This window comes from Lithobates pipiens, unplaced genomic scaffold (assembly GCF_037356315.1).
Source record: "Lithobates pipiens isolate NorthernLeopardFrog02 unplaced genomic scaffold, aLitPip1_a1.2 Scaffold_18, whole genome shotgun sequence".
Taxonomy (NCBI): Eukaryota; Metazoa; Chordata; class Amphibia; order Anura; family Ranidae; genus Lithobates; species Lithobates pipiens.
This window is the reverse complement of record NW_027507758.1, coordinates 598,536,781-598,561,049: the sequence shown is the minus strand read 5'-3', so window position 1 is coordinate 598,561,049 and position 24,269 is coordinate 598,536,781. Positions and strand designations below refer to the sequence as shown.

At 41.6% G+C, this 24,269-nt stretch overlaps 1 protein-coding gene across 1 annotated transcript in view; it reads left to right on the top strand.

Annotated features, from left to right (window-relative positions):
• EPHX2 (epoxide hydrolase 2) overlaps positions 1-24,269 on the top strand; it is a 185,634-nt gene that overhangs the window by 105,034 nt on the left and 56,331 nt on the right. Inside the window, exons 12-16 of the mRNA XM_077489223.1 lie at positions 538-649; positions 1,616-1,690; positions 14,727-14,769; positions 21,302-21,404; positions 22,232-22,301. Coding sequence (XP_077345349.1) covers positions 538-649; positions 1,616-1,690; positions 14,727-14,769; positions 21,302-21,404; positions 22,232-22,301 — 403 coding nt within the window. The remainder of the gene's footprint in view (positions 1-537; positions 650-1,615; positions 1,691-14,726; positions 14,770-21,301; positions 21,405-22,231; positions 22,302-24,269) is intronic.

The window sequence follows — 24,269 nt, the reverse complement described above, 5'->3', positions numbered from 1 at the left end:
AGGCTGTATGGGGTAACCTCGTCTAGTAAGCTATATGGAGCCCCTAAGGCAGGCTGCACAGGGGAGCCTCGTCAGGCAGGCTGTATGGGGGTAGCCTCATCTAGTAGGCTGTATGGGGCCCCGTCAGGCAGGCTGTATGGGGGAGCCCCATCAAGCAGGCTGTATGGGGCCCCCCTCAGTCAGGCTGTATAGGGGAACCTCATCAGGAAGGCTGTATGGGGGTAGCCTCGTCAGGTAGGCTGTATGGGGGTAGCCCCGACAGGTGGCTGTATGGGGAGTAGCCCCATCAGGCTGGCTGTATTGGGTTAGCCCTGTCAGGTGGGCTTTATGGGGGTAGCCCCATCAGCAGAAGCTGTCACATTGTGGATATACTGTTGCATTTTTTTGGTTTCATAGATTTATGGGTGATGGGGGTAGGTGAGGCTGGACAATGTTGCAGTGTTACATTTATTTCACACATAGCACTCACACTCAGAAAGGGACCTCAAATCCTTGACAATCCAGAATTTCACTCTTCAATTACATGTTTCTTTACAGGGCGGTGGCATCACTGAACACTCCATTCTTTGGGATTAACCCAGATGTCCCAGCCAGTGAATTGATTAAAGCCAACCCAATCTTCGACTACCAATTATACTTCCAGGAGCCGGTAAGTCCATAGAAGGATACTGCTCATTGTATTCCTGTTAATGAATAAATACACTTTAAAACAAAGCTCTCTTTTCCTTTTTACCCTTTTCCCCTGACCTAACCTAACCCACTCTCCCCCTCCATAGATCCATACCTTGATCTGATGTACACATGTCCACTGTTTGTTTACATTCATCAGCACAAGTCTTCACTGGCCTGTCCGCACCTAGCACCTACACGCTACGTCCCCATAGACTTCTGACCATCTCCAATATCTCCAGCCTTGGCACACAGTCTATGGGACTGTAATGTGTGGGCATGGCTATGACAGTGAAGACTTCCACCACTGGATGTAAACAAAAGGTGGAACTGCATCCATCAGTTCAAGGTAAGTATGCATCTGTGGAGGGGTAAAGGGGCTAGTTAGGTTAGGGGAATGGGGCAAATAAGGATACAAGGGGCAGTTGGTTGAGATGGATGTTGCTGTGGTTCTCCATTGATGAAGGCTTTAATAGTATACCTGGAAGCAGGGGCAGACCTAGGGGTTGGCAGAAGAGGTGTCCACCTTGGATGCTTGAACAGGTGGGGGCGTAAAAAAGGGCAGCAGTTGCAATCTATATTGTGGAGGTAGTTCACAGTTCATTGGGAAAGGGGTGCACTTAGGCCTTTTCTCCTTAGGGTTCTAAAGTAAGGGGACCAGATTTTCGAAATGCCTCTGCAATGCTTGGAAGTGTTATGTGAAGGGCTCACTCTAGTCCTGTGGGCCTTTACACTATTTGCCTTAGCAGTGGTTGTATGTTCTGGTTCTGCATGGTGCTGATAGTATGCAGAACATGGTTAGTGCACATCAAGCAGAGATGGTCAGGACACCCTGGGAGCTGTAGTGTCACAGCAGCTGGAGAGCAATTACGCAGAACTCGTTTCTTGCACCACACATAGCCAGGGAGGTGAAATAACGCCACACTGTTATCTTTTTTTTTTGGAGGGTGTTGCTGAGGCCGAGCTGGAGAAGAATCTGGAGCGGACGTTTAAAATATTCTTCCGTGTGTCAGGAGACATGGTAATTTTTCAAACTACGTTTCTATTTCACCTTTGGCTCTGTCTTCAATCTTCTGTATCTCTGTATCCACCATTCTACAAGATTGGAAATGCACAGGAAATCTGTATGTACTAGACATGTGCACACTGAAATATTTTGTTTCAGAATTTAGTTTTCGTTCGGAAAATACATTTATTTAGTTATTCCCGAAATTCGTTTTTATTTATTTTGTTTTTCGGAAAAAAATGCATTCGTCCGAAAATCCAAATTAATTAAGATTGAATCTGTCATTGAAGGCTTATGGTGTCTGTCGAATGTTCAAAGAAGATTCGATGGAGCAGCTAAACTGTATGACTCCGTATAGTTTAGCTGCTCCTTCGAATCTTCGTAGAACTTTCGACAGACACCATAAGCCAATGATTCAACGTTGTATGTTTTTCGCTGCTTTGTCGAATCTTTGTCGTTCATGTTGAATGTATATAGTTCAAACAGAAAATGGACTGGTGATAGTGATCACTGATCAGACAAGTAACAAGATAGGGTTTATAGAATCTATATAGAATCTAAATCTATAATATAGACTCTAGAATAATAAATCCCCCCCCCCCCACAACACGGGCAGCCTCTGAGGATATCACAACACTAGTATCACTATCAAGTTCCCAAGACTAACACAATAGCAGCAGATTATTATGAAAATGTTAAGTTGAACTGTAGCTTGCTTCACTATTGTTCTGCTGCTGTGCTTATGCTTAATTGCTAAATAATTAGGTTCTCTGACAAATGGACCAGCTAAGATTGACTGTCTTCTGAAATGATTCAGTGTGTGTGTCTCTCTCTGCTAGCAATCGTAACTGAAAGTAAGTCGGCTGTACGTGTGTACTTAGTTATAGCTATTTTACTGCTCCTCCTCTTTGGTTACAATCAGCCAATAACATTCATCATCATCATTTTTATTTTACTTCCCCCACCCAATTCCAGCAGCGATCTTTTCTCTCTATGACGAATCTTTTCTCTCTATGTCGAATCTTTTCTCTGTCTGTCAAATCTCTCTCTGTTGAATCTTTTCTCTCTCTGTTAAATCTTTTCTCTCTCTGTCGAATCTTTTCTCTGTCTCAAATCTCTCTATGTCGAATCTTTTCTCTCTCTGTCGAATCTTTTCTCTCTCTGTCGAATCTTTTCTCTCTCTGTCGAATCTTTTCTCTCTCTGTCGAATCTTTTCTCTCTCTGTCGAATCTTTTCTCTCTCTGTCGAATCTTTTCTCTCTCTGTCGAATCTTTTCTCTCTTTGTCAAATCTTTTCTTTGTCTGTCAAATCTTTTCTCTCTATGTAGAATAATCCTGGACTAACAGAGTTAAGGTTAGGCACATTCGACCACAGGTTCGATAGACACAGATTGTTATTGTCAGCGTCATGTCGAATTTTCTATCTGTATCAAACTGTTGTCACAACTAAAACTAAAATAAAGCATTTATTTATGTCGGATCTTTCGTTTTCTGGATTCTGCACTTTCATTATCGTTTGTTAAGACGATAATGAAAATACCTGAAATTTGGACAAAAATGCATTCGGACAAAAAACGAATGCACATGTCTAGTATATACAGTGCCTCGAAAAAGTATTCATACCCCTTGAAATTTACCATATTTTGTCATGTTACAACCAAAAACATAAATATATTTTATGTGATAGACCAACACAATGTGACACATAATTGTAAAGTGGAAGGAAAATGATAAATAGTTTTCAACATTTTTTTACAAATAAATATGTGAAAAGTATGGCGTGCATTTAGTCATGCACTCCACAAATCTTGCCTTAATGGAAGAGTGGCAAGAAGAAAGCCATTGCTGAAAGAAAGCCATAAGAGGTCCCATTTGCAGTTTGCGAGAAGTCATGTGAGGGACACAGAAAACACATGGAAGAAGGTGCCCTAGTCAGATGAGACCAACATTTAACGTTTTGGTCTAAAGCAAAATGCTATGTGTGGCGGAAAACTTGAGACTGGGGTGGAGGTTCACCTACCAACAGGACAACAACTCTAAACATACAGCCAGGGATACAATGGAATGGTTTAGATCAAACCATATTCATGTGTTAGAATGACCCAGTCAAAATCCAGACCTGAATCCGATTGAGAATCTGTGGCAAGACTTGAAAATTTCTGTTCACAGACGCTCTCCATCCAATCTGACAGAGCTTGAACTATTTTGCAAAGAAGAATGGACAAAAATGTCACTCTCTAGATGTTCAAAGCTGGTAGAGACCATTTGATAAGGTGGGATGGCAGTTCTTAGAGGAAGTATTAAAGCAAATAGGAATGGGGCCAAAAATGTTAGGAAGGATTGTCGCATTATATAAAAATTCAAGAGCTAAAGTGAGAACAAATGGAATACTATCAGAGTATATAAAAATTTCAAATGGGACCCGACAAGGATGCCCCTTATCCCCACTACTATATGCATTAGTAATGGAGCATCTTATGGAAGCTATAAGAGAAAATAAGGATATTAAAGGGATAAAGGTTAAGGAATATAAAATGGCTGCATATGCAGACGATCTTTTACTATATGTAACTAATCCTATAATAACAATACCAAATTTAATAAAATAACTGGATAGATTTGGGGAATTGAGCAACTTTAAAGTAAATTATGATAAATCTGAACTGATGAGCATCACGCTAGAAGAAAATATACAAAAAACTCTACAAAAGGATTTCCCATTTAAATGGAAACAAGATGCGATTAAATACTTGGGAATTTATATTCCAAAAGATTTAAAGCATCTACAAGATATGAATCACAATGTGGCAGTATATAAGATAAAAAAAATCGTAGAAAAATATAAAATAACATATTCATGGTTAGAAAAAATAAGTATTGTAAAAATGGAGCTATTACCAATTATGTTGTATATTTTTCAAACAGTACCTATTATACCATCAAATAAGCTCATGAGGGAATTGAGAAGAATAGTGGAAAGTTTTATATGGTCCCATAAGGTTCCTAGAGTAGGTAGAGAAATATTAATTAGAACAAAAAAAAATGGAGGATTAGCATTACCTGATTTTTTTGGAAATACCTACAAGCAACCTCACTAATGAGAATAATAGACTGGCAGCATAATGCGAAAAATAAACAATGGATTAAGTTAGAAGAAGATATGATAGGGGTGAAATTAAAATATCTACCGTGGATAAGTAAAAAATACATTAAAAATCTGGGATGGTATAATAAAAAAAGGAAACCTATCCTCTATGATAGGTCCTCTGACTCCACTATTTGCTAATCCCGATTTTGAGCCAGCTCTGAAAGTCACAAATTACTTAAAATGGAATATGACTGAGCATGAATGGATAATACAAATTTTAGTTGATGGGAAAGTGCCAATGTTCCAGGAATTGGGACATGAGTATAAAAATAAATGGCTACAATATTGCCAGTTGAGAACATTTATTGACCCAATTGTGACGATAATTAATAGGCAAATAACCAAATTTGAACAAATAGTAATATATAAAGATAAAGCAAATAAAAAAAATCTAAGATTTATAATCTATTACTCCCTTCTGGAGATATTAAGGAAATAACAGGAGTGAAAAAATGGGAGGAAGAAACAGGGAAAAGAATGGGAAGAAATATTCGGAAGAATACATAAATTATCGATAGCAACCAAACATCAAGAAAAGAATTATAAGATTGCAATAAGATGGTATAGGAGCCCAGTGGTAATGAATATAATAAATAAAGGGAACTCTGAAAACTGCTGGAGATGCAAGGTAGAAAGGGGAACCTTAGAACATATATGGTATGGCTGTAGTAAGATAAGAGGATTCTGGGATAAGATAATGGAAATATACCAGAAGGTGACAAGAATAGAGTTAAAACCAGATATAAATATTGTGCTATTCTCCCTTCAACCTAAAACATTAAAACAGAAGGAGACTGAGTTTTTGCATCATATGACCACAGTAGCAAAGGTAGTAATAGCACGTAAATTGAAAAAAATAAATGGTCCAACAGTAATGGACTGGAGATGTGAGATGTGAGATGAGCGAAATATATTATATGGAGAAAAAAGTAAGAGAAGAAGGCTATGTAGAAAATGTGTTGGATAAATGTTAACATGTGGTGGGACTTACTAGTGGATAAATGTTAATGTATGTTTTTTAAAATATAAATAAAAATAAATTTGAAACAAAGCTAGTAGAGACATCCCCAAAAAGACTTGCAGCTGTAATTGCAGCGTAAGGTGGTTCTACAAAATATTGACTCAGGCTGAAAATACAAATTTCCCCACACTTTTCATATATTTATTTGTAAAGAAAAAAAATGTGAAAACCATTTTCCTTCCGCTTCACCATTACAGTATGTGCCACTTTGTGTGGATCTATCACATAAAATCCCAATAAAAAAAAATATATATGTTTTTGATTGTAACATGACAAAATGTGGAGAATGTCAAGGGGTATGAATACTTTTTCAAGGTACTGTACAGTCTGCAGATAGATATACACAATTGTTTGTGGCCATAGACAGGCAGTGGTCTCTCCGAAGATGGTGAGACATCTGCTGGGGTTTGAACATGCTGTGGCTGCAGCAGGACTTGTGGAGATGTACTTTCAACTCGGGTCACCTGTAAATGTAATGTTCATAAAGAAAGGAAAGGGTTAGGGTTAGATGGTTAGCGTTAGAGGGTTTTAGTTAGAAGGTATAGGTTAGAGTTAGAGGGTTAGAATTAGGGTTACAGTTAGAGGATTAGGGATAGAGTTAGGGTTGGGGTAGAGATAGGCAATCAGGTTTCGAGTTAGAAGTTTGGGTTCATTTTAGAGGGTTAGAGTTAGCGCTGGAGGGTTTGGGTTAGAGTTAGACAGTCAGGGTTAGAGTTAAACGGTCAGAGTTAGAGGGCAAGCGTTAGAAGGTTAGAGTTAAGCCGCGTACACACGGGCGGACTGTCTGTCCAACTTAGTCTGCTGAAACACATTTCAGCGGACAGTCCGCTCGTGTGTGGGCTTCAGCTGACTTTTTCAGCGTGCAGTCTGGCGGACTAAGTATTTCGGAATTTCCGTAATATTGTCCGTCCAACTTTGGTTTCAGCGGACAGTCCGCTCGTGAGTAGGCTAGTTGGACGGACTAAGAATGGCGCATGCTCAGAAAGGATTTACACGGCCGAAGGTTGCATTGCTGTGTATTGGACGTCCTATTTCTAGTCCCGTCGTACGTGCTGTACACGTCATCGCGCAAGCTTTCAACGGACTGTCTGTTCATCGTGTGTGGTCAAGTCCGTTCATTCAAAAGTAGGACGGACTTTCCATCGGATTGTCTGACGGAGCTAGTTGGCCAGACAGTCCGCCCGTGTGTACGCGGCTTTAGAGTTAAAGGGTTAGAGGGTTAAAGTTAAAGTTAGAGGGTTAAGGTTAGGTGGTTTGGGTTACAGACAGGATACAATAGGGTTACTTTATGTTCAATGTTTAAAAAGGTATTGTATAACCTACATTGATGGTTAGATGGATGGTTGAATGGTCACAGGAGGTACCGTTGAAGACAGCAAAATGTGTTTCAGGTAAGCCACAGGATGGCTTTTTCTCTCATCCATTGAGGGAAACAGAAATTCATATATTCATTGGTTGTACTGCTACCTACAGAAGGATGTTTCACTGGCAAATAAAAATAAATTGTAGGACAGCCCAGGTTAACCCTTCCTACTCTCAACATGCCTCAATTTTTTGCTAGGAGGATGGGTATCTTCTCTACAGCTCTGCTGCCATTTTTATTAATTTCTTTGATATTATTTTTGGGGCCCGCTCCTCAGTTGGATTGCTTTTGGACATCCTGACATTCTTGAATTCCTGTGCCCTTCAATAGATGATAAAGAAAATTGAATTCTTGCACCCACCGTTAAATAGCTTTTTGGGTGCCCTTGAGGGACACAAGTTTTGTCCCTCTGTGTCTACAATCATGCCCTTGGTACTGCTTGCTACAAAACTGAGGCATACTGGGAGTAGGAAGGGTTATTTTGAGCTAGACTGCAAATGTTTTGTTTGCTAGTGGCCAATACTTCTGTAGGCATCATTATAACCCAAAATTATCTAAATAAATTTTAATAGATTCCAAGTGATCTTAATAGATTCCAAGCATTTTATGATGGAGTAAAGATGGCAGTATAACCCAACATTATTTAAATGAATCCTAATGGATGCTAAAGCTTTTATGGTGAAGTAAAGACTGTGGCAGTATTACTCAACATTATCTAAATTGATCTAAAAAGGATTCCAAGAGATCTTAATGGATTCCAAGGATTTTACTCAGGAGTAAAGACGGCAGTTTAACCCAACATTATCTAAATTAATCTAAATGGATTCCAAGAGATCTTAATGGATTCCTAGGATTTTATGAAGGTGTAAAGACAGCAGTATAACTCAACATTATCTAAATGAATCTTAAATGATTCCAAGAGATCCTAATGGATTCCAAGGATTTCACAAAGGCGTAAAGACGGCAGTATAACCCAAGCGCATCCAATATAATCCTAATAGATTCCAAGTGATCTTAATGGATTCCAAGGATTTTACGAAGTAATAAAGACAGCAATATAACCCATCAATATCTAAATGAATCTTAATGGATTCCAAGTATTGTACGAAGTAAATATTACAAGGAGTACAAATATCCTATCATTTTGCATATACAACTGTTTTGCCCGAATTTCAACTTCAAACAAAGCCATGGGTTGGTTTTGTAGCTTTAAACAAAAATATAAAAACCTTCCGAAGAGCTCCATCTACAGCTCTCCCCAGACAAACCTCAGTCCTCATTTTTACATTATTAAACGTTGAAATCGGATAAATCTTCCCGTATTTCTGACAGCGTACGTTAAACCTTCAGCGTGAAAATCTCAGCGCTGCTCAGGTGCTCTCATTACACACTTTAACGCTACATGACCCACCACTTATCGGAAAATAGCCCAGATATAAGACACCGGCCTCATGAATTCTTTACTCATCTTCCTGAATATGCTTGAAACGGTACCCCGTCTGGGTGTCATGGCTGCCGCCGCGCCAAGACAGAGCACTTAATATATTTTTTAACACTTGGACAATCGTCATGAAGCAACTTGTTGTGTTCTGTGCGTATTTTTAAAAGGCTGTGACGGGGCATGCAGGCATGGTGCATGTTAACTCATTGTTGTGACGGACAGAAGGTGAAAGTGATATGACCCCGACTGTGCCACCAACACTCGTCACCTCTGTCTCACCTCACGTTCCCTGCCAGAGAAGCAAGCCGGGCTCCGATGTCCCAGGTGTTCTGACATTCACAGGAGCAGACGGAGATTAAAGGCAGGAGTTAAAGAGATTAGTACAAAACAGACCGGGACGAGGTGCTCTCTCCTGCCCAGATTAATAATGGAAGAATGCAAAATTTGTACCAGATGGAGGTTACAGCAGGAGGACGGCTGCCCGGTGTAACCAGGGGGGCAAAGGGAACAAGTTGCGTATACTATTCATAATTAAGATACATATCATGTTCTGACTATATGCTTTGTCATTGCCTGCTGTTAGTAACTATGCTGGTGCTACTGAAGGAGAAACCCAAATGTTTGTTCAGAGATCTCTCCACAGTTCCTTGTGCACATCACGCAAATCCCAAAGATGGGGCTTAAAGATTTTTTTTTAAAAAAGTATAAAAACCATCATAGTGCTTTTCATAAAATCAAAAATGTATTCACTTACTACCAAAATGAAAATGCACTCACAAAATGTGCACAATACTGCGATACCTCCAAAACAAATCAAGACACAAATACTCAAGCGCAAATATGGATAATAAGTGAAATGTGCCTAAATGAAAACAGCTGCAAACACTGCAAAATGTCCAGTCATCCAAATAATTACATATCAAAATAAATAGTGTTGCGCATTTTTGATACCTCCAAAACAAAGCTGAATAAAAAACCCTCAAAAGCTGCAGATGCTGTTATGCTGCGTACACACGTTCGGAATTCTCGTCATAAAAAGCTCTGATGGTTTTCCCGTCGAAATTCCGACAGAATTCCACTCAAACTGTCTTGCCTACACACGGTCACGCCAAATTCCGACCGCCAAGAACGCAGTGACGTACAACATGTACGAGAGGAACTAGAAAAAGGAAGCTCAATACCTAGTAGCCAATAGCTCCCGTCTCGTAGTTGAATCTGAGCATGCGTGAGTTTTTGCGCGTCAGAATTGCATACACATGATCGGAATTTCTGATAGAAAGTTTTTCCATCGGGAAAATTGAGAACATGCTATCAAATTTTTGCTGGCGGGAATTCAGCCAGCTAAATTCCGATGGAGCATACACACGGTCGCATTTTCCGATGAAAAGCTCTCATCGGTCTTTTGCTGACCGAAATTCTAATCGTGTGTATGGGGCATTAGTGAGCTTTGTCATAAAGTTCTATGGAGGCTTTGAACATGTTTTGAAGCACCAAGAAAGAAACATGGGGTAGAATTTTTTTAAGCAAAGCAATAGCAACATGTAAACAGGACTGTAAGGTAACTACCATATATACATGAGTATAAGCTGAGTTTTTTAGCAGATTTTTTAGGCTGAAACCCCCCCTCAGCTTGAGGGGGGGTTTCAGCCTCGAGTGAGGGTGCCTATCTGCAACTGTACCTGTGATTACTAAGACAGCGGTTGTCTCCCGCAGCGTCATGCAGTCTGTGCAGCCGTCCACTGTAACAAAGCCCCACCTCCTCCTTGTCCGTGAAAGAGGAACACTGATACAATTCTGGGAAACTGTATCAGTGTTCCGTCTATCACAGACGAGGAGGAGGTGGGGCTTTGTCACAATGGATGGCCGCTGAACAGACTGCATGACACAGAGGGAGACACCCGCCATTCTAGTTGTCACAGCTAAGGCTGCAAATGGGCACAGTGAGGCTGCAGATGGACACTGATGAAACAGGTGGGCACAGTGAGGCTGCAGGTGGGCACAGTGAGGCTGCAGATGGACACCGATGATACAGGTGGGCACAGTGAGGCTGCAGGTGGGAAAGGTAAGGCTGCAAATGGGCACAGTGAGGCTGCAGATGGACACTGATGATACAGGTGGGCACAGTGAGGCTGCAGGTGGGCACAGTAAGGCTGAAAATGGGCACAGTGAGGCTGCAAATGGGCACTGATAATACAGGTGGGCACAGTGAGGCTGCAAATGGGCACAGTGAGGCTACAGATGGGCACTGATGATACAGGTGGGCACAGTGAGGCTGCAAATGGGCACAGTGAGGCTGCAAATGGGCAAAGTAAGGCTGCAGATGGGCACAGTGAGGCTGCAGATGGGCATTGTTTACCCAGTAGCTGCTGCATTTCCCACCCTAGGCTTATACTCGAGTCAATAAGTTTTACAAGTTTTTTGTGGTAAAATTAGGTGCCTTGGCTTATATTCGGGTCGGCCTATACTCGAGTATATACGGTATTTTATTTAGTGAGAAGTGAATCTCAGGACTAGATGGACAGAAGCACAAATCCTTTGGCAGGTAAAGAAAGCTTCCCAAAAAAAAAAAAAGTCAGGTAAATGGTGCAATAATATTGTATAGAGTTTTCCTGCAAATGCAGATATTCAAGTTTTTCTGGCCACCTTGTAGAGCTATGACAACCTAATAGAGTTTTACTGTTCAGTGGATCAGCAGTCAGTTTGAAAGATTTCTGGATCATCACCCTGGTAAAATGTCATTCATCCAAACATAGAATGTCCAACATATGCATTCCGCCCACCCGGTCCTGTTCTTTTATCTTCCATACAAGCCACGCTTTAGCGCTCCTAGAAGAGAAGAGTAGAGTTAATAGACTCTCTAACGAAAACACACAGTAAAAATCTATCAATAAGCGCAAGAGGAGCGCGGAGGGGTCTAATTCACACATGACAAATGACCGCAATTCAGAGGTGACTTTGCATAATGCAGTATTTATCACGTCTCCTCGTTTTAGGCTACCAAGTTTGTGCGGTCGTTTGTCATGCAGCGAGCCACGGTCAGATGCTGCGCTCCATCATTCAGAAACGCCGCCATGGAGAGGCGCTTCATCATGATGAACGCGGACTTGTAGCTGCTAGGAACACATAACCGGCCATGCCTGTTGCTTATGGCGTTGGCGAGACCTGTTGATTAATGGGATTCTTAGGTCTTAATCAAGTGTTTGGATACATGTGTGAGAATTTGCTCATTCAAATAGATAGTACACCAATTCACCGAAATTCCAAATAATTGAATTTTCAATTTCAATCGACTAAATATATTTCATGTGCACCAAAACAAAATAATCCTTGCTCTCTGTGTAGAAGCAGTGCTCTCTCTGCAGAGGTCCAACACACTCCCTGCTAAGTCCTAACCAGAACCACAGTTTGAGTAGCAAAGCCTGCCCTTTGCCAGCATGCTGCAGAGAAAAATCCTTGCTCTATGTGTAGAAGCAGTGTTCTCTCTGCAGAGGTCCAACACACCCCCTGCTAAGTCACAGCCAGAGCTGTGCACCAAAACGGAATAATCCTTGCTTTCTGTGTAAAAGCAGTGTTCTCTCTGCAGAGGTTCAACACGTCTCTTGCTAAGCCCTAGCCAGAGCCACAGTCTGAGCAGAAAAGCCTGCCCTCTGCCAGCATGCTGCAGAGAAAGACCCTTGCTCTTTGTGTAGAGCAGGGGTCTCAAACTGGCAGCCCTCCAGCTGTTGCGAAACTACAAGTCCCATCATGCCTCTGCTTGTGGGAGTCATGCTTGTAACTGTCATCCTTGCAATGCCTCAAGGGACTTGTAGTTTCACAACAGCTGGAGGGCCACCAGTTTGAGACCCCTGGTGTAGAGGCAGTGGCCTCGCTGCAGAGGTCCAACATGCCCCCTGCAAAGTCACAGCCAGAGCTGTGCACCAAAACAAAATAATCCTTGCTCTCTCTGTAGAAGCAGTGTTCTCTCTGCAGAGGTCCAACACACTCCCTGGTAAGTCCTAGCCTAGAGCCACAGTTTGAGTAGAAAAGCCTGCCCTCTGCCAGCATGCTGCAGAGAAAGATCCTTGATCTCTATGTAGAAGCAGTACGGTGTTGCATGACCGTGCAATTGTCATGTCGCACTGAGAGCTGGCCTGGGCAGGAAGGGGTTAAATAGTGCATAGTAGGTAAATAGTTAAAGCCCAGTTCCAGATTTAAAAAAAAAATAAGTAGACATGTGCACTGACAAAAAATGTTTTCGTTTCATTCTTTTTTTGCTTTTTTCGAAAAATCGGAAATTTGAAAATTCGGAAAACCAAAAATTCGGAATTTCGAATTTCCGGATTTTCAGAATTCGAAAATTTGGAAATTCGAAAATTCGAAAATCCAAAAATCTGAAAAAAAGAAAGAAAGAAAATCAGTAAAATTTGAAATAATAACTAACTATTAAATTATAGGTATTGGAATTTCCTTTCAAATTTGTCTGTTTGTGAACGTAACGAATACAAATTTATCTGAAGTTATGAAATATCCGAAATAACAAATGCTGCATCTAAACAAATGGAATAGAGCAAATTTATAATAAATAATAATAATAAAAAGGTTTTATTATTATTATTATTTATTATTATTAGATCATTGCGTTCCATTTGTTTAGATACGGCGTTCGTTAATTCAGATAATTCGTAACTTTGGATAAATTTGTACTCGTTACATTCACTAACAGCCAAATTTGAAATTCCAATACCTATAGTTTAATATTTATTATTAGTTATTTCAGATTTCTGGGTTTTCAAATTTTCATATTTTCATTCTTTTGAATTGTCAGATTTTCATTCTTATTCTTGGATTTTCGAATTTCCAAATTTCCAAATTTTTAAATATATGACATTTTGAATATTTATTATTAATAATTATAATTTTTGAATTTCCGAATTTCGAATTTTCAGAAATGGGAAATTCAGGAATTTGGAAATTCTTAATTTCAGAAATTTGAAATGCGGAAATTCGTAATTTGGAAATTCGCAATTTTGGAAATTTGGGAACTTGGAAACTCGTAATTTCGGAAATTCGTAATTCGGAAATTCAAAATTCGGGAAATTGGAAATTCATAATTTCGGAGCCCCTGTTCACACCTATGCGAATTAGATGTGCGTTTCCCCGCATCTAATTCGCATAGGAGAATGCGACTGGCTCCCTATGGAGCCGGTTCACATATCTCTGGGGCGGCTGCGGAGCGCACTGCAGAAAAAACGCGTGCTTCTTTGGCTCAGTTTCAGGGCCGAATTCAGACGATGAATCGGCCATGATTCGGCCCTGAAACGGGGAACAGGGATGCACAGTGCTCCTGTGCGTTCTGTAGCCGGTTATAGTGTGAACCCGGGTTGGAAATTCTAAATTTGGAAGTTTGTAATTTCGGAAATTCGTAATTTCGAAAATTCGTAATTTAAAAAAATTCGTAATTTCAGAAATTCGAAATGCGAAAATTCATCTTTTTAAAATTCGTAATTTTGGAAATGTGAAATTCAGAAAATTGGAAATTCGTAATATCAGAAATTCGGAAATGCGTAATTTCAGAATTAACTAATTTGTCAAAATTCGTTAAAAAAACGTATTCTGAACTAAATGAATTGCACATGCCTAATAAAAAGCCGTTGTAAAGAATTAAAAAAAAAACAGGTTTGGCTTTAGTAAGTATGCAGCCCCAGTCTCAGTAGAAAAGCCCATCCCTTGCCAGCATGCTGCAAAGAAGGACCCTTGCTCTCTGCAAGGAAGCAGTGATCTCTCTGCAGAGGTGTGACATGCCCCCTTTATCAGAACCAGGGGAGCGTGAGCTCACGGTTTACTAATATTGCAGAAATTGCAACATCTGTGCACTTACATTAGATCTAGTGTGTTTGTAAAACCTGGATATGGCTATAAAAAAAAAAACATCACTGGGTAGGTTTGAAAATCTCTCTCAATGTAACCAAATGATAAAGATGGCCTCTGTTCTGTCAATCTGTCTTGCTTTTTGGTTTTTGTACCATTCAGTTTATACAGCTGGTAACACATGTGACTGTCACGTTTTGTTTTGTACCTAAATCTCTTTGTGTCCTTTTAGGAAAAAGGTTCACGTTTAAGCACCAGCAACGTACGAGAAAGAGGTAACTGTCCCGATTCCATCAGATCATGGAACAATTTTAACTCTATATTGACTTTTTAATTTTCAGTAAATAACCAATCAATGCTTAATCATCTTGAAACTTTGAAACGAGAGAGATGATTACATCTCTAAGTGCACTATGTGGTCTAAAGTTAGATGGTTAGATAGTAGATGATGTCGAAAAAAGACACAAGTCCAACCTATGTGTGTGATTATATGTCAGTATTACATTGTATATCCCTGTATATGTTGCGGTCGTTCAGGTGCTTATCTAATAGTTTCTTGAAACTATTGATTCCCCACCCCCCCCCCCTGAGACCACAACCTGTGAAAGGAAATTACACAACCTTGCAGCTCTTACAGTAAAGAACCCTCTAAGTAGTTTAAGGTTAAACCTCTTCTCTTTCTAATTCTAATGAGTGGCCACGAGTCTTGTTAAACTCCCTTCCGCAAAAAAGTTTTATCCCTAGTGTGGGTCACCAGTATGGTATTTATAAATTGAAATTATATCCCCTCTCAAGCGTCTCTTCTCCAGAGAGAATAAGTTCAGTGCTCCCAACCTTTCCTCATAACTAATATCCTCCAGACACTTTATTAGCTTTGTTGCCCTTCTTTGTACTCACTCCATTTCCAGTACATCCTACGAGAGGACTGGTGCCCAGAACTGGAGAGCATACTCCAGGTGCGGCCGGACCAGAGTCTTGTAGAGCGGGAGAATTATCGCTTTATCTCTGGAGTTGGTCCCTTTTTTAATGCCAATATTCTGTTTGCTTTGCTAGCAGCAGATTGGCATTGCATGCCATTACTGAGCCTATAATCTACTAGGACCCCCAGGTCCTTTCCCATCCTAGATTCCCCCCAGAGGTTCTCCCCCCAGTGTATAGATTGCATTCATATTCTTGCCACCCAAATGCATTATTTTACATTTTTCTACATTGAACCTCATTTGCCATGTAGTTGCCCACCCCATTAATTTGTTCAGATCTTTTTGCAAGGTTTCCACATCCTACGGAGAAGTTGTTGCCCTGCTTAGTTTAGTATCGTCCGCAAATACAGAGATTGAACAGTTTACCCCATCCTCCAGGTCATTTATGAACAAATTAAACAGGATTGGTCCCAGCACAGAAACTCTGGGGGACCCCACTACCCACCCCTGACCATTCTGAGTACTCCCCATTTATCACCACACTCTGAACTCTCCCTTGTAGCCAGTTTTCAATCCATGTACTCACCCTATGGTCCATACCAATGGACCTTATTTTGTACAGTAAACATTTATGGGGAACGGTGTCAAATGCTTTTGCAAAATCCAGATACACCACGTCTCCGGGCCTTCCTTTATCTAGATGGCAACTCACCTCCTCATAGAAGGTTAATAGATTGGTTTGGCAAGAACATTTCTTAATGAATCCATGCTGATTACTGCTAATGATACCGTTGTCATGTCTAAAATCTTGTATATAGTCCCTTATCATTCCATCCAAGAGCTTGCATACTATTGATGTTAGGCTAACTGGTCTGTAATTCCCAGGGATGTATCTTGGCCCTTTTTTAAATATTGGAGCTAAATTGGCCTTTCTCCAACATCTGGTACTATTCCAGTCAGTAGACTGTTCGTAAAAATTAGGAACAATGGTCTGGCAATTACTTGACTGAGTTCCTTAAGGCCCCTCGGGTGCAAGCCATCTGGTCCCATTGATTTATTAATGTTAAGTTTTTCAAGTCTATTTCTAATTCTGTCCTCTGTTAACCTGTTAACCATGGAGGTGCTTCCTGTAACATGTCATGAGGATAAACATTGCAGTTTTGGTTACTGAAGCCCCCCCCCCCCCCCCCCTGATTCCCTCGTGAAGACTGAGGAGAAGAATAAATTCAATACCTTTTGCCATCTCTCCATCCTTAATAACCAGATTTCCTTCATCATTCTTTATGGGACTTGATCTGACCTCCCTTTCTTACTATTTATATCAGCCATTCTCAACCAGGGTTCCGTGGAACCCTGGGGTTCCTTCAGAGGTTGCTAGGGGTTCCTTAAGCTATGGCTGATGAACCACCTATTTGATGCCTACAGAGGTCAAGGTTCAGCACCACTTAGCAAAGCCAGCAGCATGACACCAAATATCTTTTTAGCTGTCTTTAAGGGTGGCATTCTAAACACCACTTTAAGGGGGACATTCTTCCTATATTGACCACTAATATAAGGAGCATTGTTTTTATTGAGCCCTGATGATTTGGTTTTAGTAAGGATTCCTCGAGACATGAAAATTATTTTTGTGGTTCCTCTAGGGTTAAAAGGTTGAGAAAGTCTTATTTATATATGTAAAGAATTTCTTTTTTTTTTACTTCTGCTATGTGCCTTTCGTGTTCTAGCTTAGCCGCCTTGATTGCATTCTTAGGCCGCGTACACACAGGCAGATTGTCTGCCCAACTAAGTTCGTCAGGCAATCCGACAGACAGTCCGTTCAACTTTTGAATGAACGGACTTGACCACACACGATGAACAGACAGTCCGCTGAAAGCTTGCGCGATGACGTGTACAGCACGTACGACGGGACTAGAAATACGACGTCCAATACACTGCAATGCAACCTTCGGCGTGTAAATCCTTTCTGAGCATGCGCCATACTTAGTCCGTCCAACTTGCCTACTCACGAGCGGACTGTCCGCTGAAACCAAGTTTGGACGGACAAAATTACAGAAATTCCGAAAGACTAAGTCCGTCAGACTGTCCGCTGAAAAAGTCCGCTGAAGCCCACACACGAGCGGATTGTCCGCTGAAACACGGTTCAGCGGACTAAGTTGGGCAGACAATCCGCCCGTGTGTACGCGGCCTTACATTTCTTGTTGCATTCTTTGTAAAGTTGGAATGCTGATGATGATCCCTCAGCCTTGTATTTTTTGAAGGCCTTCTCCTTTGCTTTTATATGCATTTTTATGTTGGAGTTAAGCCACCCAAGACTTTTATTCGCTCATTTAAATGTATTTCCCCATTCAGATGCACTGGCTAATGCCCTCATTTAATATGCTCTTAAAGCATACCCATTTTTCCTCCATGTTCTTTGTTCCTAAGATTTAATCCCAATTATTATCTACTAGCAGGCTTCGTAGTTTAGGGAAGTTGGCTGTTTTGAAATTCAGTGTCTTTGTATTCCTCTTATGTTTCCTATTTGTGTGTTTTGTACTAAAACGAATTGACCTGTGATCGTGGTTTCCTAAATTGCCCCATATTTCCACATCCGTGATCAGGTCTGTATTGTTGGTAATCAGTAGGTCTAGTAATGCTTTGTTTCTTGTTGGTGCATTTACTATCTGACCCATGAAGTTTTCCTGCAAAACATTTAGGAACTGGTGAGCCTTAGATGAATGTGCAGTTCCTTTCACCCAGTATGACTTTATGGACTTGTGTCTTTTTTCAACCTTACCAACTATGTAACTATATGTAAGATCTAGCTCACAATTTGTGTTCCAATCTATCCCAAACGTGTTCAGTAGGATTGAGGTCAGGTACTGATGTCAGTTGAGAAGACCTGGCTCACAATTGGCATTCCAATTAAGAACATAGGTGTTCAGTAGGCTTAAAATCAGGTACTGATGCTGGATGATAAGACCTGGCTCACAATTGGTATTCCAATCCATCCCAAAGGTGTTCAGTAGGGTTAAAGTCAGGTACTGGTGGTGGATGAGAAGACCTGGCTTACAACTGGTATTTCAGTTTGTCCTAAAAGCATTCAGTAGGATTGAGATCAGGTATTGATGTTGAAAGAGAAGACCTGGCTCACAATTAGTATTCCAATCCACCCCAAGGGTGTTCAGTAGGATTGAGGTAAGGCATCGATAATGGATGAGAAGACCTGGCTTACCATCAGCATTCCAATTCAGCCCATCGTGTTCAGTAGGGTTGAGGTCAGGGCTCTGTACAAGCACTACAGTTTCTCCCCACTAAACTGGTTAAACCATGTCTTAATAGAGCTGGCTTTCTACTCAGGGGCACAGTTAGGCTGGAACAGAATAGGGTCTATCCCAACTGTTACCAGAAGGTTGGAAGAGCAAAATTGTTTATAATGTCTTGGTCTGATGTAGCATAAACAGTACCCTTCACTAGAAACACCTGAACTAAATTATTTGGATGAGGGTTCCACATACTATTGGCCATATGAGGGAATTACAATTATATATTGATTAATTTGCCTCCATTTCTAAAACTGAGAGGGATCATCTGTAAGTAGATTAGATGATTTTCTATCACTTACTGTATACCAGAGATGGTTACGTCCTCATAGGACAGTGCCATTTTTCATGCATACAAAAAAAAACAACCAGACTGGCACCCCGCTGTCTGTTATTTTCTAATACATTTAGTTTTTTTTTCCATTCTATAAATGGCCCACTCTCGATTTTTGGTTTATTGCTAGTTAATAAGCATTTGTTCCTGACGTGATGAGAAACCAGGAAAATTGGAAAACCTACCAATATTTTCCTTTCCTGGTTCCTAGCAGCAATATTTCTCTCCCATGGTTGCAAGTTTGACTCTGTACAAACCTTCACATTGGAGCAGGTCACATGCTTTTCCATGCCCGAAGTGCAATGGGAAAGGCAACAGTATCTTTTTAATGATAAAACACTACCTGAATGTTCCACACTCTATTAGAGCAGCTGACAAGGTCTTGTGTGTACCAAACCCACCATAGTAGGCAGCCCTCTAGTGCCAGATGTCCGTGCCACCACAAGGTGCTTTAGCATCCAAGGCCAAAGTGAACTTCTCTGTTCTCCCAATAAGCTCCGAACTACATTAGGTGCATGGGTTGCCAGGCCTGCTCTTTTTGTACCCTCCTCCTTCTGAAAGCGGCCACCTTTTTGTGCCTACGCTCCATGTCCAGGCCCAGATGGGACGAGATTGACCTGAGTATTTTCATGAATAGCATAGCTGAATTGTCTGGGCTTTGCCTTTCCTATAAACACATGCTTAGGCATGCTCTAATATAAGGAAATCAACAATCTCTGGGCACAGTAAGGCCGCGTACACACGGGCGGACTGTCCGCCCAACTAGGTTCGTCAAACAGTTTGACAAACAGTCCGTTCAAAATTTGCATGAGCGGACTTGACCACACACGACGAACGAACAGTCCGCTGAAAACTTGCGCGATGACGTGAACGGCACGTACGACGGGACGAGAAATTCGGCGTCCGATACACTGCAATGCAACCTTCGCCATGTAAATCCTTTCTGAGCATGCGCGGAACTTAGTTTGACGAACAAGCCTACACATGAGCGGACTGTCCGCTCAAACCAAGTTTCAGCGGACAGTCTTACGGAAATTCCGAAAAACTTTGTTCATCAGACTGTCCGCTGAAACTGTCCGCTGAAGCCCACACACGAGCGGACTGTCCGCTGAAACACTGTTCAGCGGACAAAGTTGGACGAACAGTCCGCCCGTGTGTACGCGGCCTAAGGGTTTTGTAGGTTTATTTAGGAAAGAAGATTAGATAAGAGAAATATCAATGCTTGTGGGGATCCTTGGACATGGCAAGTGTACCAAGGATATGACCTCTTGCTCAAACGGGGGGCTTTTGATCTCCTATCCTGGACCATTTGTCATGTAGGACTCCGCTAAACATAAACATTTTTCATATTAAATGATTCCCTTACAAATTTGCATGTGCAGCACAATCATTACAAGAAACCTTAATTTCTGTTGTCTTGAAACACTTTAACAATTTTACTGATCTCCTGACCCCCAAAATATCATACTGTAGAACGCCTATCCTGGACAGTTGTCATGTAGGATTTCCTAAACATGCATTTTCCATATTTAATGATTTCCTTTAAAAATTTGCACATGCAGCATAATAATTACAAGAGACATTCATTTCTGTTTTTAGGAAACACTAACAGCTTTACCGCTGTCTCCTGACCCCCAAACACCTTACTGTAGAACAGTGGTCTCCAAACTGTGGCTCGGGGGGCCAGATGCCGCCTTTTTCTTGCTTTTATCCAGCCCTTGGGGCAATGTTTTCCTCATCTGATACCAACAATGGGACATAATTCCTCCCCCACTGACTCCAATGGAGGGGCAGAATACCTCCCAATGACCCCAATGGGGCACAATTCTTGCTAATGACACCAACAATGGGGGCCCAATGCCTTCCAATGGGGTACAATTCCTCCCCTTGAAAACAACGATGGGGCACAATTCCTCCCACTGATACCAATGATTGGGCATTGTTTAATCCCACTGACATCAGGACCCTTTCTACTTCCAATGACTATAGTCTGGCCCCCTTAGGTCTGAAGGACAGTAAACTGGCCCTTTGTTTAGAAAGTCTGGAGACCACTGCTGTAGAACAAGGAGACCAACCTTCTCTATGCGTCACAGCATGACTCTCCATAACTTGGAAAATAACAGTTTGTTCCAATAACATCTTTCTGCAAAGTCATTCTAACAAGTGAACCTAACATTAGCATATAAGCTCTTTGTAAGTAGTACAGCCTATACTATTTTTTTCTTTATCAAATCCCATGTTATCTTGACAGGAGGGCTGTTTGTGGGTCTCCCAGAGGAAATACCGCGCAGTAAAATATTAAGTGAATCTGCCCTACAGTATTACGTCAAACAGTACAAAAAGAGCGGATTCAGGTAAGACTGAAATTGGTGCATAGAAAGCCAACAACTGTTGCTTAATACTTTATAGTATAACTGCCTTTATTAAACGTAGCTAGTAGGACTGAAAATTCAGGGGCCAAGACGAGGAATCACCTAATAGCTGGAGATTCCTTCCAGGGCACCCGAGGAGCCATAAAATCCAAGGTGCTTGGTTATGCAAATCAGCTCCGCCCACCTTTGACTTCTAGGCCTTGCTATTGATCAGTAATACACCCTTCTATTCCAAGGAAGTATTATGCCGCGTACACACGACCGGACTTTCCGGCAGATGGACCTAGAAATAGAACATGTTTCAAATCTGTCTGACTGACTTAATTCCTATCGGGAAAACCGTTTTTCTGTATGCTGGTCCTGACGGACCAAATACGACGCAAGGGAAGCTATTGGCTACTGGCTATTGAACTTCCTTTTTTAGTTTCTTATGTAATCATGTTCAAAACTATTGGACCTTTGAATGGACTTAGTCCGTTCGTGTGTGTGAGCAAGTCCATTCGTTCGGAAGGTCCGTCGGAACTCCGCCAAAAGTCCGTCGGGAAGACCGTCGGACCGGAAAGTCCAGTCGGGTGTACGTTGCATTACTGAGAAGCAGGCTAGTGTTCCATCCTGATATGTAGATTGAATGCACAAGGTGTCTAGGCTCTCGAATCAGAACAGCGATGGTCATGAAAGGTAAAATTACCTTCAGGTAAATGGTACAATAGTAACATAAAATGTGTCCTTGCTGAAAATACATTATGGGCTCCCTGTGATCTTGGTGGAAATGTTAACCTTTTCAGTCTGTCTCTACTTCCTATTTTCAGAGGACCATTAAACTGGTACAGAAACATGGATCGGACCTGGAAATGGGTGAAAACTGCCTATGACTGGAAGGTAAGCTTTACACAGATAGGTTAAACGGAGGGTTAGTGCCAAAGTTACAAGGAGGGTTATGTTTGATTTACAGGGAGGGTTAGTGTTATGCCACGTACACACGATCGGATTATCCTGCAGACTCTGACCGTGTGTGGGCTCCGGTGGACTTTTTCTTCCCAAAAGTCTGGTGGACTTAGAAAGAATACAAAGAATACAATCCGCCCTGTGTGGTAGTCCGTCGGACTTTTGAAATGAATAGATTTGCCCACACACGGAGTAAAGTCCGTTCATTTTGAATGTGGCTCCAGGTAGACGGAACTAGCGAAGAAGGTCAATGTCGCCACCTCCATCGGCGAGATTGACACCTTGCTAGGCCCGTCGCCTGGTATGGACTTAAAGGGGAACCCCTACGCCGAAAAAATGGCGTGGAGGTCCCCCCAAAGTCCATAGCAGACCCTTAGCCGAGAACACAGCCCGGCCGGTCAGAAAAGGGGGTGGGGACGAGAGAACGCCATTTTTTCGGCGTAGGGGTTCCCCTTGAAGTCCATACCAGTTGACGGGGTAGCGAGGTGTCAATCTCGCCGATGGAGGCAAGGACATTGACCTTCTTTGCTAGTTCCGTCTACCTGGAGCCGCGTTCAAAATGAACGGAATTGTGTGTGCGCAAGTCCGTTCATTTCAAAAGTCTGGCGGACTCCCGCCATAGTCCGGCAGCTTGTCCACCGGAAAAGTCCGGTCGTGTGTGGGCAGGTCCGCTCATTCGGAAAGTCCAGCGGACTTATCCGCCGGATTGTCTGATCGTTTGTATGCGGCATTAGGGTTATAACCAGGGTTGTTGTTATAGGAAGGCTGGTTAGAGTTACAGGGAGGATTAGCATTTGTTTTACAGGGAGGGTTAGTGTTATGCCCTGTACACACGGGCGGAAACAGTGCGATCGGATTATGTTGTCGGAAAATCCGATCGTGTGTGGGCTCTATCTGACTTTTTCCGTTGAAAATTCAGACGGAAAAAGTTTGAGAGCTGGATATAAAATTTTCCTACAACAAAATCCGATCTGACTTTTTACGATCATTTGTAGAGAATTCCGACGGACAAAGTGCCATGCATGCTCAGAATAAATTACGAGACCAAAGCTATTGGCTACTGGCCTCTACGTAGTCCCGGCGTACACAACGAACGTCACCGCGTAAAGAACAATCGGATTTTCTGAAAACTTTGTCCGACCGTGTGTATGCAACACAAGTTTCGCCCAAAATCCGTCTGAAAAAATCTGTCGGATTTTGTGGTCGGAATGTCCGACCGTGTGTACAGGGCATTAGGGTTACAGGGAGGATTAGTGTTGGGGTTACAAGGAGGGTTATTGACAGGATTAGTGTTAAAAGAATGGTTAGTGTTAGGGCTACAATGAAGGTTAGTGTTAGGGTTATAGGTTATGGGGGGGGGGGGGGGTTATTGTTAGAATTACAGGGAGTTAGTGTTATGGGGAGGGTTAGTGATACAGGAAGGGTTAGTGTTAGGGTTACAAGGAGGGTTATTGTTAGTGTTACAGGGAGGATTATTATTAGTGTTACAGGAATGCTGAGGGTTAGGGTTATAGGGAGCATTAGTGTTAGGGTTTTATGGAGGGTTAGTGTTAGGGTTATAGGGAGGGGTTAGTGTTACAGCTATGATTAGTTTTAGCGTTATGGGGAGGGTTATTAGGGTTACAGGGAGGACTAGTATTTGATTTACAGGAATAGTTAGCCATAGGGTTACAAGGGGGGTTAGTGTTAGGGTTATATATATTTTTTTTATTTCAGTTACTTATATAGCGCCATCAATTTACGCAGGGCTTTACATATACATTGTACATTCACATCAGTCTAGGAGTTAGTGCTACAGTAATGGTTAGTTTTACCGCTACAGGGAGGATTAGTATTTTATTTACAGGAAGGATTAGTGTTAAGGTTAAAAGGAGGGTTAGGGTTACGGGGGGGGGTGTTAGT